Genomic DNA, 15093 nt, shown 5'->3' on the forward strand with positions numbered 1-15093 from the left:
AACCTAAAACATGGACCTTTGCCAAATTTATTTCCCAACGCAGCACGCCAGTGCGCAGTGCATTACAAAGCACTGCAATGCAGATTTGTTGGGGGTCCATTGATTTAGCGTGTTGACAACATGAACTGCACTTGTGCCTTTTATACCTGCCAGGATTACCTTTAAAGCTTAACACATTTATATATATATATATATATATATATGAGATAGAGAGATAGATAGAGAGATAGATAGAGAGATAGATAGAGAGATAGATAGAGAGATAGATAGAGAGATAGATAGAGAGATAGATAGAGAGATAGATAGAGAGATAGATAGATAGAGAGATAGAGAGAGAGATAGATAGAGAGATAGATAGAGAGATAGATAGAGAGATAGATAGAGAGATAGATAGAGAGATAGATAGAGAGATAGATAGAGAGATAGAGAGATAGATAGATAGATAGATAGATAGATAGAGAGATAGATAGAGAGATAGATAGAGAGATAGATAGATAGATAGATAGATAGATAGATAGATAGATAAATAGATAGATAGATAGAATTTTCCACTCGCTTATGTCAAGCTTATGAAAGGAGGAGCACACTAATGAGCTCATCTTTCTATCACTTTGCTCTTCCAACCAATCAGCATGCTGTGTGTTAGCACCAGTTTTGCCAACCGCCACTATTTTTACTGGCAACCAGTAAAAAAAAAAAAGGCAATTTTCTCGCCAGTAAAAGTAAAAGGTTGCCAGTAAAAAAATATGTCTAACGCTCGGCTTGGTCCGTAGCCAGCTGGGACCATCCGAGTGTATGCTACAGTGCGATTAGGCAATCTCTAGTGGAGGTGGTGCCCGAGCATGTCGTGTGAGGTCATGGTGCAATGGAGCCAAGCAGAACAGCCAGAGCCTCGTGTGCTGGTCTGCGGTATGGGAGCAAGGCAGGCTGGGACCAGGACCGTCAGTGCTGTTTAGACTGAAGAGACCACTTTGTTTGGAGAGAGACTGTCACTGTGACATCATCATCTGTGCTGCTACACACTGCTGTCAGTGTCACTGCGAGAGTCAATTTTATGTGTGTGCCGCGCAGTCTAATTTCTTGACCTCCTGAGGCAGGTCCCTGAGCTATTTACCATATCAAAAATAAAATATGTTTTTTGCCTTATCTACCTTAAATGATATTGCTAATGGCATGTTGTATTTGTTTGTAGACAAAATACTCTAAAATTGCACTTAAAACTGTAATTTTGTAACTTGTGGAAATGCCAGTAAATTTCAATCTGGTAGGTTGGCAACACTGAAGTAAAAAAAAAAAAAAAAAAAGAACTGGCTCCTTGTGCTGCTTCTTCTTAAAGTCTGATCTCTGCTCTGCAGGGATTCCAATCCAGGTACTTACACGACTTGCATTTAAAAATACATTTAATTATTTATGCATTAATGATGCAAGAGCTGCACTATTTGAGTCTAGATCTGCCTGGATCAGCTTTAAGTCAATGTTTGCTAGGTAGTAATGCTACCACAGAGGCGCAACCGCTCCCAGTAGTGACAGGAAATGAGAAGAAATCTCCCAGTCTAGATCAGACACCAATAGGGATCATCTACATGAGTTTTTGCTTAGGTCTGAGCAGCCCTTTTAAAAAAAAAAACAGTTAATTGATAAACAAAAGAAGGGCTTTGCAGCTTAGATCAGGAAAAGGTCAACTTCCTGGTGTGAACCAAGGCTAACGGCAAGCTGCCTTTTGGCCATCAACACAAGCCCATTAAAAAACAATACTAGCCCAGGAACTCACTGGGCTTCCTCCATACATCTTTAAGATATTTAGCTACCACTGAACAGCATACCATTGTATATCCCTGAAAGGCCCCTTTAGCACCACCGCAACTTCAGGGAATGCCTGCAACTCACATCAAAGTCGGACCAAAGTGGTACAGGAACTACTTTGAAGTCGGTGCGACTTGAAGTCACACAGAGATGAACGGTACTGGAAATCATGGTGTATGACTTGTCATGCGACTTTGCAGTCCCAAGGCGCACAAGTGTGTGAAAAGGGGCATAAAGCTCACCTGACAAAACAAAAAAAATCTAGATTTGCCAAAATGCTGTAATAGAAGGCCCTACCTCAGTCAGATTATAAAGCGAGATGATTATAGGACCAATAAAAAGAACAGAGGTTCACCCAAAACTCTTAAATTAAAAATTCCTTGGATTGCACAAAAATATCCTTGTAGGGAGCCTCCAGCACTGAAAGGATTAAAAATACTCATTAAGTCTAGGAGGTGGAGGAACAAAACGAATACTTACCCTATTCCTTGCTCCAGCAGGCATCCTCCATACTCTGCGACTGGTTCTCTAAAGCCTCTTCTCTAAGGCCAGGTTCACACCTATGCAAATTGAGTGCGGCTTAAACTGCATCCAATTCGCATAACATTATAAAATACATTGGGCCAGATTCACAAAGAGTTACGCCGCCGTATCAGTAGATACACCAACGTAACTCGCAATCTAAGCCCGTCGCATGTTTAAGTGTATGCTCAAACTGAGATACACTAAAACCTACCTAAGATATGGTGGCCTGCGCCGTCGTATCTTAGGGTGCAATATTTCCGCTGGCCGCTAGGTGGCACTTCCATTGAGTTCGGCGCAGAATATGCAAATTAGTAGATACGCCGATTCACGAACGTACACTTGCCCGTCGCAGTAAAGATACGCCGTTTCCGTAAGAGGTATGCCGGCGTAAAGATAAAGCTGCCCCCTAGGTGGCGTATCCTATGTTAAGTATGGCCGTTGTTCCCGCGTTGAAAATTTTACGTCGTTTGCGTAAGTCGTCCGTGAATGGGGCTGGACGCCATTTACGTCCACGTCAAAACCAATGACGTCCTTGCGACGTCATTTAGAGCAATGCACGCCGGGATATTTTAGGGACGGCGTATGCGCAGTTCGTTCGGCACGGGGACGCGCTTCATTTAAATGAAACACGCCCCCTACCCTCCGAATTTGAATTCCGCCGGGTGATTTACGGTACGCGGCCGCAAATTTACAGGCAAGTGCTTTGTGAATAAAGCACTTGCCTGAAAAACTTGCGGCGGCGTAACGTAAATCACATACGTTACGCCCGCCCAGAAATACGCCCATCTACGTGAATCTGCCCCATTGATTTTAATGAGGCTGGTTCACATATGTGCGATGCATTCGCATTGCCCAAAAACCGTTAACGTTTTCTAGGCATTGCGAATTCAGGCCCATTATCTTCTATGGGAACGCATCTGATAAGCAGATGTGTTCATTTCTCATCAGGATTTCTCTCATTCTCCTTAATACACCCAGGTCTCCAAATTCGCAGCTAAAATGGAGATGATCTGCTGAACAGCTCTGTTATCTCTTTGCAGAAATAACAGAGTTGGAATTCGCACCGCACAAGTATGAATCCAGCCTAAAAGGTGCTCAGGAGCAGCCGCACACTGACAATCACATACAATGCAGGGCCAACAACCCTGCATTGTATGCGAGGACGTCGAGGCTTCATTCACAACCTGGAACATGGGAGAGAAGTGACTGTCAGAGGTCTGCCAAAGCAGGGAATACGCTATATTACACTTATTCCTCTACCCCAAACGTAGGCCTCATTCACGTGTGCGATTAAGGCTATAGGGCAAAATTCCAGCAGCAAGAACCAGAAGATTCCTGAGGTCAGAATGACAGGTGTTTGTAAATAGCCAAGGCCACTTAGCTTCTACAAAGCAATAACAGCCTGATAGTGGCCGCAGCTGTCCATGGCTATTCGCACATCCAGCAATTAGCTGTTGGGGACCAATGTTCATCCTTGGATGCAATGGGGGGGGGGGGGGGGGTTCTGGAGCACTCAAAAACTGGTGCAGCTGTGCATGTTAGCCAATCAGCTTGTTCAGTTAAGCTTTGGCAAGAAAAACTAGAATCGGATGGGTTTCTATGAAGAGCTGCACCAGATTTTACACGCTCTAGTTTTAGTAAAATGACCTCCAGTCTGTCTGCATCCAGGGGCAATTATCCTTCTCTAACCGCAGGTAATTGGTTGAAGTCTAATCAGCAGCAGACATTTGTAGCCTTCATCGGCCTGTCATTTCTTTGTATAGGCAGAGCAGTGATAGCTATCATTCTGGCTCTGACTCTTGTATAAATGGGGTCCTAATGAGTATTTACCCTTGCAGTGTGATGGGGGTGCACTGCAAGCCTTAGGCATCCCATACATTAGCAGGTTGGAGGAAAAAAAAAAAAAAGCCTTGATTGCCCCATCTACACATTCGATGTGAATGGGGTAATCCCTCCTGCAGTGTTATTGTATTCTGATAATGGGAAGCCTTCCCCTCTGTCAAAATACAGACGATCAGTGTTGCCGGTGATTATTTGGGAAACACGCGACCCATGTATGGCCAGCTTTAAATTACACTTGAGGTTGGCGAAAATAGTTATTACCTCACTCAACTGCCCCTCCTAACCAAGGCATCCACAATGTTTTGTGGCAAAAATTACTATAATTGAAGTTACCCAACTGCAGGCCAAACCCCAAGCTTCCCATTAACCACTTAAGGACCCCTTCACGCCGATATACGTCGGCAGAATAGCACAATCACGTACCTGTACGAGTCTCTTTAAGCCCAGCCGTGGGGTCGCAGGCGCGCTCGCGACCCGGTCCGAAGCGCCGTGACTGCGCCCACGGGACCCGATTGCCACCGGTGTCCCGCGATCGGTCACCGGAGCTGAAGAACGTGGAGAGGTGAGTGTAAACACACCTTCCCTGTTCTTCGTTGTGGCAGTGTCTGTTCCCTGATATAGGGAAAGACGATCAATGACGTCACACGTCCAGCCCCCTACAGTTAGAAACGCATATGAGGTCACACTTAACCCCTACAGCACCCCATAGTGGTTAACTCCTAAACTGCAATTGTCATTTTCACAGTAAACTATTTTTTTCCATAGCACTTTTTGCTGTGAAAATGACAATGGTCCCAAAAATGTGTCAAAATTGTCCGATGTGTTGTCATAATGTCGCAGTCATTAGTAGTAAAAAAAAAAAATTATATATATATATATATATATATATATATATATATATATATATATATATATATATATATATATATATATATATATATATATATATATATATATATATATATTTTAATAAAAATGCAATAAAACTATCCCCTATTTTGTAAACGCTATAAATTTTGTGCAAACCAATCGATAAACGCTTATTGCGATTTTTTTTACCAAATATAGGTAGAAGAATACGCATCGGCCTAAACTGAGGGAATTATTTATTTTTTTATATATTTTTGGGGGATATTTATTATAGCAAAAAGTAACATAAAATAGAATTTTTTTACAAAATTGTCGCTCTATTTTTGTTTATAGCGCAAAAAATAAAAAAAAACGCAGAGGTGATCAAATGCCACCAAAAGAAAGCTCTATTTGTTGGGGGGGGGGGGGGGAAAGGACGCCAATTTTGTTTGGGAGGCAGGACCGCGCAATTGTCATTTAAAACGACACAGTGCCAAATCGCAAAAAGGGGCAAGGTCCTTAACCTGCATAATGGTCCGGGTCTTAAGTGGTTAAAAAAAAGGTTTGGCTGAAGAAAAAAAAAAAAAAAAAAAAAAAAAAAAAAAAAGGGAAACACACACCCACACCCCACCACAGGCATTCAAGGGGATGGCAGTATTGCCTCCTGAATGCCTGCAAGCTGGCCCTTGCTTCACGGTGAGTCACGTTTCACAGAAAACAGTGTAAATGAGCCCCAAGGGTGTTTGTGTAATGCCCAGAGTTCAGCTTTAAAGGAATAATAAAAAGAAAGTTTGGCTTTAATTTAAACCTACACAAGCTCTCAGAAAGACAAGTTGTGTGTTTGTTAATCAGCAAGTTACATAAAGCCTTTTAATAGCAGGCTGCCTGTTCATTTGTATGAGGTTATGCACATATTGATGAGCGCGTTGTGGGCTAAGACACACCTTAATATAAGCCTTTAATTCCATCTGAGTAACCTAATGAGTATATACTGACTTCAGACTAGCGATTGACGCTTTTACCTTTTCACTCTTTGTAGACACATCTAAGGCTGACTATGTGCAGCAAACGCCTTGCCCTACGTCTGATCACACTGCATGGGAAGTCGGGATTTCAGGTTAGATCATAAACCTACAATAAATCCCCAAATCCATGTGTGACCTGGCCTAGGCTGCTTCTCTTGGATATTCTGAACAAAGCTGAACAGCCTTAGTCATACCTGTACAGTTCTGTACACTTTGGCCGCACAACGCTCTGCATTGGCCAAGCTGCCAACTAATAAATATTGCTTCAGTGTGGCTGGAAAGGTTTAGGCAGAAAACAACAATATGTGCTGATGTCATTTATATACCAGGGCTGTCTTCTTCATTTTAGGTTTAGTTTCTCAGCTAGAGAGTATACATACACACATACACATACATACATACATACATACATACAATCACTACTGCCACTTAACCCCTTCCTCCTCAGCCTCTCGTTAACCATACCTCCCTACCGACCCGGGTTTCGCGGGAACATCCCGCGAGCAGTGCTATTGTCCCGCGATTTCACTGCACCCCCCCCCCCCGATTTGTGGTAAATCCTGCAGTCCCGCGATCGGTTGGCGCCAACCCCCCCGACCCCCCCCTGAACAACTTCGATCTGTGGCCCCCCACCACCGGCTCAACAACTCCGACCCACGTAATCCCCCCCGCTCAATAACTTTGATCTGCGGACCCCCCCCCCCCCGCTCAACAACTCTGATCCACGGAATCCCCCCCCCCCCGCTCAACAACTTCGATCCGCGGTGCCCCCCCCGCTCAACAACTCTGATCCACGGAATTCCCCCCCCCCCGCTCAACAACTTCGTTTGGGGGGTATGCTCATTTGTCCCTCATTCTGAAGTTGAAAGGTATGCTTTAACCACTTTAATACTGGGCACTTAGACACTGGTAATGCAACACTGTACCCATGTACCCAAGAAAAATGTTTTTTGTTTTTTTCCCCCTCACAAATAGAGCTTTCATTTGATCACCTCTGGGGTTTTTATTTTTTGTGCTACAAAAAAAAAAAAAAAAAAAAAGACCGCAAATTTCAAAAAATTAAACTGTAAAGTAAGCAGGTTTTCTCCTTTACCGATGGGCACTGACGGCCATTGTTGAGGCAGTAATGAGTGGCACTTATATGCATCCCTGATGGGCACTAGTGGGCCAACCTGGTGGTTATCCCTGATAAAATAATCAGCGCAGACTCCCCCCCCCGTCAGGAGAGCAGCCGATCGGCTCTTCCCTACTCGTGCCCGTCAGTGCGAGTAGAGGAAAAGCCGATACACAGATACTCCTGTTTACACTGATTAGCTGTGATTGGACACAGCTGATCATGTGTCCACGCCTACGTCATAGGCTTTTTACCTCGATCGGAGATGCGGTGCGTCAGGCTGACACACCACCCCACCGATCGCAGCTTATCCTGCTGGACGTTATATGACGCCCAGTCAGAATAACAGAACCACTTTGCAGTCATCATTTTGCTATATGGCAGGGGGGAAGTGGTTAATCAAAGCGGTTGTAAACTTCTGAAATGAAAAAAAATGAACAAAGCATCTTTCTATCGTGTGTATCAGCCTCAATCCAAAGCACTTTGTGTATTTTCTGTCTGACAACACCTTCCCTTGCCATCACACAAGTCACTAATAACACCAAAGAATCCCAGGAGATGGCCCTGCCCCCCCTCTAGCACACAGTAAGTGATTGACAGCCTCAGCTGTGCATGTTTCCTTACAAGACTACACTCAGGTCTCAGATTACACTCTGCTCCCTGCTGTGCAGTGTGTAACATCTGATTCCCCACCTTCTGGAGCTAAGAAATGCTGTGCAAACTGAGCACTTTTAACAGGTACAAAAATAAATAAAAACTTATGTTGGAGGATTTGTTTCATCTCTGTATATCACTTGAGGCCAGTCACTTCAGTGGGTATATGTGAGGGTTTACCACTACCTTAAAGTGTCTGTAAACGATCACTTTGTAAAATAACCAATTCAGTTTAAAATACAAAATTAAAGGAAAAACATTTTCATATACAGTGGAACCTTGGATTATGAGCATAATCCGTTCCAGGAGAATGCTCGTAATCCAAAGTACTCGCATTTCAAAGCGAGTTTCTCCATAGAAGTCAATGGAAACTAAAATAATTTGTTCCGCAATGACTTCAATGGCATGCAACATCCCAAGATTTTCTAAACGGCGCCGATGGGCTCGGCTCCGGCGCCCCCCCCCCCCCCCCACCTTAGGCCAAACGCGGAACTGCACACCACTTTGGTTAGAATCCTGCTCGTTTTGCAAGACAACAGTTACTGAGTTAGGATTTTTTTTTTTAAATACAGTGCTCTTATTGGAAAACGTTCGTTAACCACATTAATCGCAATCCGAGGTGCCACTGTAGCTATAAGGGATAACATTCCCTCAGTTCTCAGCTGCATTATAGCTGAGGGGAGGAGAAGCAGCAGTACACTGAGCTTCCCAGCAAATGGTTGTGCAGGGGGGGGGGCGTGTCAGGACAAGTCTGATCATTGGGGGAGAGCAGGCTATGTTCCCAGCATAGCTAGAGAATTGACCACAATGTGCTCTCCTGCTTAGTGTGGTCAGTTTTTAATAGGATAGCAGGGGAATTACAGGAACACCAGGGATTTCACATAAAGGAAGCAATACAAAGAGAACAGGATACTTTCTCATACAAGCACATATAAGGAATTAGAAGTAGTATTGTTAGGGTAAAAAATTCTTTAAGGCAGGCCATACTGTGCAAATTTCTTTCATGCAACAATGGTCGTGTGTGGGCTTTAACGACGTGAAAAAAACGTGCATGCTCAGAAGCAAATGAGACGGCAGCGCTCGTTCTGGTAAAACTAGCGTTCGTAATGGAGTAAGCACATTCATCACGCTGTAACAGACTGAAAAGCGCGAATCGTCTTTTACTAACACGAAATCAGCTGATCCACCATGAAGCTCTGCCAAGGAAGCCGGAGCTATAGAAATAAATATCAATGCTGTAAAATCTTTGCCAATCAACTGCTTTAAAAAAAAAAGAACAATCCCTTCACCACACAAAAGCTCCAGGGATGGGCAGACTGCAGCATCTGCCAGTCTATAGCCATACTCTGTATTAAGGGTTCATTTACGGGGACGCAGAGGGCCGCACACCGCCGATAAAAGCGTACATTTCTGCGCCCAGGAGCGATGGGGGTTTGCATACAAATCAATGGCAGGCTTTGGCTGAAAACCACACATTGGAGCGCTTATATGCGTACAGCAGGGCTGGACTGGGACAAAAATTTGGCCCTGGACTTCATCCAGACTGGCCCACTTTGACAGGTCTCTCCCATGGCGGCCGGACAACTCCCGCAACCCCCCCAGCCACCCAAGCCGCCTCTCCCCCCTTCACTAGCCACCAGCCGTTCTAGTTTATTAGAGTAGAACGGCTGGTACTGGTACTCTTATAGGCAGTACCAGTGGGGAAGCTAGACATTATTTCACCCGGGGCAAAGAATCAGTTTGGTGCCCCCCCATGGGCTAAGATTGGGCAGAAGTGAGAAACTCCCAGGCCATAGCTGTTGAGTCAGCTGTCTGCTCCTCTGTCATCATGCCTGATCCTCTGGTCCTTCCCCTGCTTCCCCAAGGTGAGTGCTGTGGGGAGGGAGAGGAGATGAGCGCTGCGGGCAGGGAGAGACAGGGGAGCGGAGGGGGGCGGCAGTCCCCTGTCACTGAAGCCGGCCCACTGAGCCATCGGCCCACCGTGAAACTCCCTGTAGTCCCAATGGCCAGTCCATCCCTGGCGTACAGGGATGGGTGAATGGCCCTGGACACAAACTGTCCCAACAGTAACCAATCAAATTCAACCTCTAACTTTCCCAGTTCATGCGATAAGTTATTTAGATACAGGAGGTTAGTAGCTATCAGTATATACAAACTTTATTCTTTCCAAGTCAAGTACTCTTGGCCACGTTCACACTTGTGCGTACGCCTTTCCACGCACCCCTATTGAAGTCTATGGGGCCCAAAAACACATGTCATACCAAAAGAGAAACACCTGAATGGTTTTTCCGTGTCGTATGGAAACACATGGCATAGGTATGAATTGACCCTATAGACAATAATGGATGCACCTTACATAGGTGCGAGTAACGAAGGCACATTACATGGGTGTGAATTGGCCCTATAAACAATAATGGAATCACATTGCATAGGTGTGTATTGGCCCTAATGGCAGAACATTACATACAGTAGGTGTGTATTGGCCATATGGGCACTAATGTAGGCACATTACATGGGTGCGTATTGGCCTTATGGGCAATAATGGCAGCACATTGCATATATGTGTTTATTGGCCCTAATGGAGGCATATTACATAGGTGTGTATTGACCCTATGGGCACAAATGGAGGCACATTACATGGGTGTGTATTGTCCCTACGGGCACATTACATGGGTGTGTATTGGCCCTATAGACAATAATAGAATCACATTGCATATATGTGTGTATTGGCCCTAATAGAGGCACATTACATAGGTGTGTATTGGCCTTCTAGGCAATAATGGAGGCCTGTTACATAGGTGTAAATAGGCCTCATGGGAAATACCGGGATTCCACTTGTTGCATGATGGCTGGAGTGTGATAAATTTAGACGCATCCAATCTTCCCCCGGACGCACAGAAATGTATTTTCACTAAACGCAGTTAAACTGAATGCACCTAAAAAGCAGGTAGACGCAGTGTGAATGATCTTATTTAAGGCTGCGTTCACACCCGAGTAGCAGGAATGCGTGTTCCCTCTCGCGTTCACACACACGTCACGCATAGGGCAGCCCAGTCGCTTGAATGGGCTGCCCTGAAAACGACAGGCGCCCCAAAGCAGCTCTAGAACCTTTTCAGTCGTAAAGCGTTGCATTTTTTATTTTTATTTTTTTAAGACGTGCAGCAAAACGTGTTTGGAGCGTCATTAAACACTTAATGGCACCGCAAGTGCAAAAACGGGCATTCTTGCGTGTTTTGTTGTACGTTTAGGACATGGGTCTTCAAACTACGGCCATCCAGTTGTTCAGGAACTACAATTCCCATAATGCCTAGTCATGACTGTGAATGTCAGTGTGTTACAATGCCTCATGGGATGTGTAGTTCTGCAACAGCTGGAGGGCCGTAGTTTGAGGATCCCTGATTTAGGAGGTGTAAAGGCAGCCTAAAATCATTACATGTATTTAGGAATGTCCTGCAAATGTCTGGCGCTATATACATCCGGTAATAATATTATTAAAGCGGATCTCCACTCTAAAGTGGAGTCCCGCTGATCGGCACCCTCCCCCCTCCGGTGTCACATTTGACACCTTTCAGGGGGGAGGGGGGTGCAGATACCGAGCCAATCGGCGGGCGCAGCGCGACTCGCGCATGCGCCGTAGGGAACCGGGCAGTGAAGCCCGAGCGCTTCACTTCCTGGTTCCCTCAGCGTGGATGGCGGGGGGAGCAGCAGGGTGACGAGCGATCGGCTCGTCATCTGCTGCGATCACCGCTGGACTCCAGGACAGGTAAGTGTCCTTATATTAAAAGTCAGCAGCTGCAGTATTTGTAGCTGCTGGCTTTTAATATATTTGTTTAGTGGCACATCCGCTTTAAATACATGCATGCCATTGCAAATCAGGCCTTACCCTAAACTCACTTGTTTTGAAAACATTTTTTTTATGGCTTTTATTTTTATAAATGCACACAGATTGAGGTTTGTGGGGTAAAAACGCAATATGTCGCACCACAGGAAACGCTTTTTCCGTGTGGTGCAAAAGCCTTTTAAATTAGGTGTGATTGGGCCCCATAGACAATATAGCAAACCGTTCTTCCATAACATTGACCCTCTGGTCTTGTATTGTCTCCCTTTATTTTGTAAAGCTCTGCACAAACAGTTGGCGCTATATAAATAATAATAATAATAATAATTCTTCCCATCAAACGTGACGGTATCTTCTGGAACAGAGGTATGTATAGAAGCGGCACACACCTTGTTACCTATTGTTGGAGGAAGACATGATGAGCCTGGGGGGGGCGGCTCACCTCCCTGAACACTGGAATCCCCTTGTACACCTATACAATGAGTCGGGTGCCCCACCCATCTGCAGGCGAATGAGACAAAGAGCTGGCATTCACACACACTGCAGGGTGGAGGGGCATCTCTTTCAAACAGATCCACACACACCGGTTATATTTAGAAAGCCCTAAAACAGTTGTCAGCTGCTCTTCCCCAAGCATGCAAATCGAACGGCGTACACAAAGAGAGCGCTCCAGCCTGACACACACACGGCTCCATTCACAAAGCTAACACACCAGGATAAGGAACCTGGATTACCAAAAAAAAAAAAGTGACAGTTATTGGTATTAAGTGCAATGATATTTAAAAAATGTCAGTTACACAGCTGAGAGAAGGAGACGTATGGTGGTGGTAAAGCTTGGAGATCCACTCAGGTGATCTTACCTCTGATCCCTGCGATGAGGAACAGCAAACAGAATAGAACAGGGAGTCTCGCCATCGTGTTGTGCGTCTTCACTTCCAGCGACCAGCCAGCTGTTGGGTACACAAATAGGAAAAGGTCTTATAAACAATGGTCAGACTCAGAAAAGAGCAAGCTTGTGAGCTGTGAGCACCAGTCCCTTACCAGTATAGCAAGTTCAGCAGCTCCAGGGAGGGGAAAGCGTGCCTAATTCTCTCTCACAGCCTGGAGAAAACTTTCCGCCCTGTTACAAAAAAAAAAAATCAGACTGCAAAGAACTTTCCATCCCCCTGTACCATTCTCCTCCCAAAATGTGCCCAGGGGGGGGGGGGGGTTGACCAGGGCCAATAGACAGGCAGCGGAGGAGGATTGAGCTGTTCCAGCCCCCTCCTGAATTTCTACAAGGTTTTAGTAACAAGACACTGGCAGTATGGGTGTGTCCCTGTGAAAGCAGCAAGGCTCCTCTGTATACATAAAAGGCCAACGCTGCTTCACCTCACTTGTTCCCTCTCTTCTCCTCAGGACGCAATCTTACGAAAACACACTTTACGTACACCAAAAATAAATACACTTTTCTTGCATAAAAAAAAAAAAAAAAAAAAAACACACTCTGTATACACAAAAGGCCAGTGATGCTTCACCTCATTCCTTCCCCCTCTTCGCCTCAGGTCGCAATCTTCCGAAAACACGCTTTTCGTACACCAAAAAAAAAAAAGATACTTTACTCACATAAAAAAAAAAAAAAAACACACTCTGTATGCATAAAAGGCCAATGCAGCTTCAACTTACTCCTTCCCTCTCTTCTCTGGACACAATCTTACGAAAACACGCTTTTCGTAAAAAAAAAAAATATATATATATATATATATATATATATATATATACTTTTCTCACATAAAAAACAAACAAAAAAACAGCACACTCTGTATACATAAAAGGCCAACGCTGCTTCAACTCACTCCTTCCCTCTCTTCTCCTCTGGACGCAATCTTACGAAAACACGCTTTTCGTACACCAAAAAAAAATACACTTTCCTCACATTAAAAAAAAACAACACACACTTTGTATACACAAAAGGCCAGTGATGCTTCACCTCATTCCTTCCCCCTCTTCGCCTCAGGTCGCAATCTTCCGAAAACACGCTTTTCGTACACCAAAAAAAAAAAAAAAGATACTTTACTCACATAAAAAAAAAAAAAACACACTCTGTATGTATAATAGGCCAATGCAGCTTCAACTTACTCCTTCCCTCTCTTCTCTGGATGCAATCTTACGAAAACACGCCTCGTAAAAAAAAAAATATATATATATATATATATATATATATATATATATATATATATATATATATATATACTTTTCTCACATAAAAAACAAACGAAAAAACAGCACACTCTGTATACATAAAAGGCCAACGCTGCTTCAACTCACTCCTTCCCTCTCTTCTCCTCTGGACGCAATCTTACGAAAACACGCTTTTCGTACACCAAATAAAATACACTTTTCTCACATAAAAAAAAAAAATAACACACACTCTGTATACACAAAAGGCCAGTGCTGCTTCACCTCATTCCTTCCCCCTCTTCGCCTCAGGACGCAATCTTCCGAAAACACGTTTTTCGTACACCAAAAAAATATATATACCTTTCTCACAAAAAAAAAAACAACACACTCTGTATGCATAAAGGGCCAATGCAGCTTCAACTCACTCCTTCCCTCTCTTCTCCTCTGGACGCAATCTTACGAAAACACGCTTTTCGTACACCAAAAAAAAATACACTTTTCTCACATAAAAAAAAAAAACAACACACACTCTGTATACACAAAAGGCCAGTGCTGCTTCACTTCATTCCTTCCCCCTCTTCGCCTCAAGACGCAATCTTCCGAAAACACACTTTTCGTACACCAAAAAAAAAAAAACTTTTCTCACATAAAAAAAAAAAGATACTTTTCTCACATAAAAAAGAAAAAAAAAAACAACACACTCTGTATGTATGAAAGGCCAATGCAGCTTCAACTCACTCCTTCCCTCTCTTCTCCTCTGGACGCAATCTTACGAAAACACGCTTTTCGTAAAAAAAAAGATACTTTTCTCACATAAAAAAAAAACAGCACACTCTGTATACATAAAAGGCCAACGCTGCTTCACCTCACTCCTTCCCTCTCTTCTCCTCAGGAGTCAGGACGCAATCTTCCGAAAACACACTTTTCGTACACAAAAAAAAAAAACACTTTTCTCACATTTAAAAAAAAAAACACTCTATATACTTAAAAGGCCAACGCAGCTTCACTTCACGCATTCCCTGTCTTCTCCTCAGGACGCAATCTTACGAAAATACGCTTTTCGTACACCAAAAAAACAAATTTTTTTTCACACCTGTTTAATTCACGGAAGAATACGCTTTGTACTTACCATGCTGAAATGAAATACAATGGCGACTCATCTAATAAAGGCATGCATTGCGTATAAACATTTTCACTTAGCACAACAACACTTAAAGCGGAGCTCCACCCTAAAGTGGAACTCACGCTGATCGGAACCCTCCCCCCTCCGGTGTCACATTTGA

General features: G+C 43.9%; 1 protein-coding gene across 3 annotated transcripts in view; it reads right to left on the reverse strand.

Moving 5' to 3' along the window:
- The window catches only part of LOC120927474 (CD99 antigen-like), a 73919-nt gene extending 61070 nt beyond the window's left edge, over positions 1–12849 (reverse strand). Inside the window, exons 1-2 of one of the 3 annotated variants that reach the window (XM_040338177.1) lie at positions 12692–12849; positions 12511–12600 (exon numbers count right to left, since the gene is read on the reverse strand). In XM_040338177.1, coding sequence (XP_040194111.1) covers positions 12511–12565 — 55 coding nt within the window. In that variant the 5' untranslated portion in view covers positions 12566–12600; positions 12692–12849. The remainder of the gene's footprint in view (positions 1–12510; positions 12601–12691) is intronic. The other 2 variants (XM_040338175.1, XM_040338176.1) reach the window with 2 other exon arrangements.
- Between the last annotated feature and the right edge of the window lie 2244 nt (positions 12850–15093).

This window comes from Rana temporaria, chromosome 2 (genome assembly GCF_905171775.1).
Source record: "Rana temporaria chromosome 2, aRanTem1.1, whole genome shotgun sequence".
Taxonomy (NCBI): domain Eukaryota; kingdom Metazoa; phylum Chordata; class Amphibia; order Anura; family Ranidae; genus Rana; species Rana temporaria.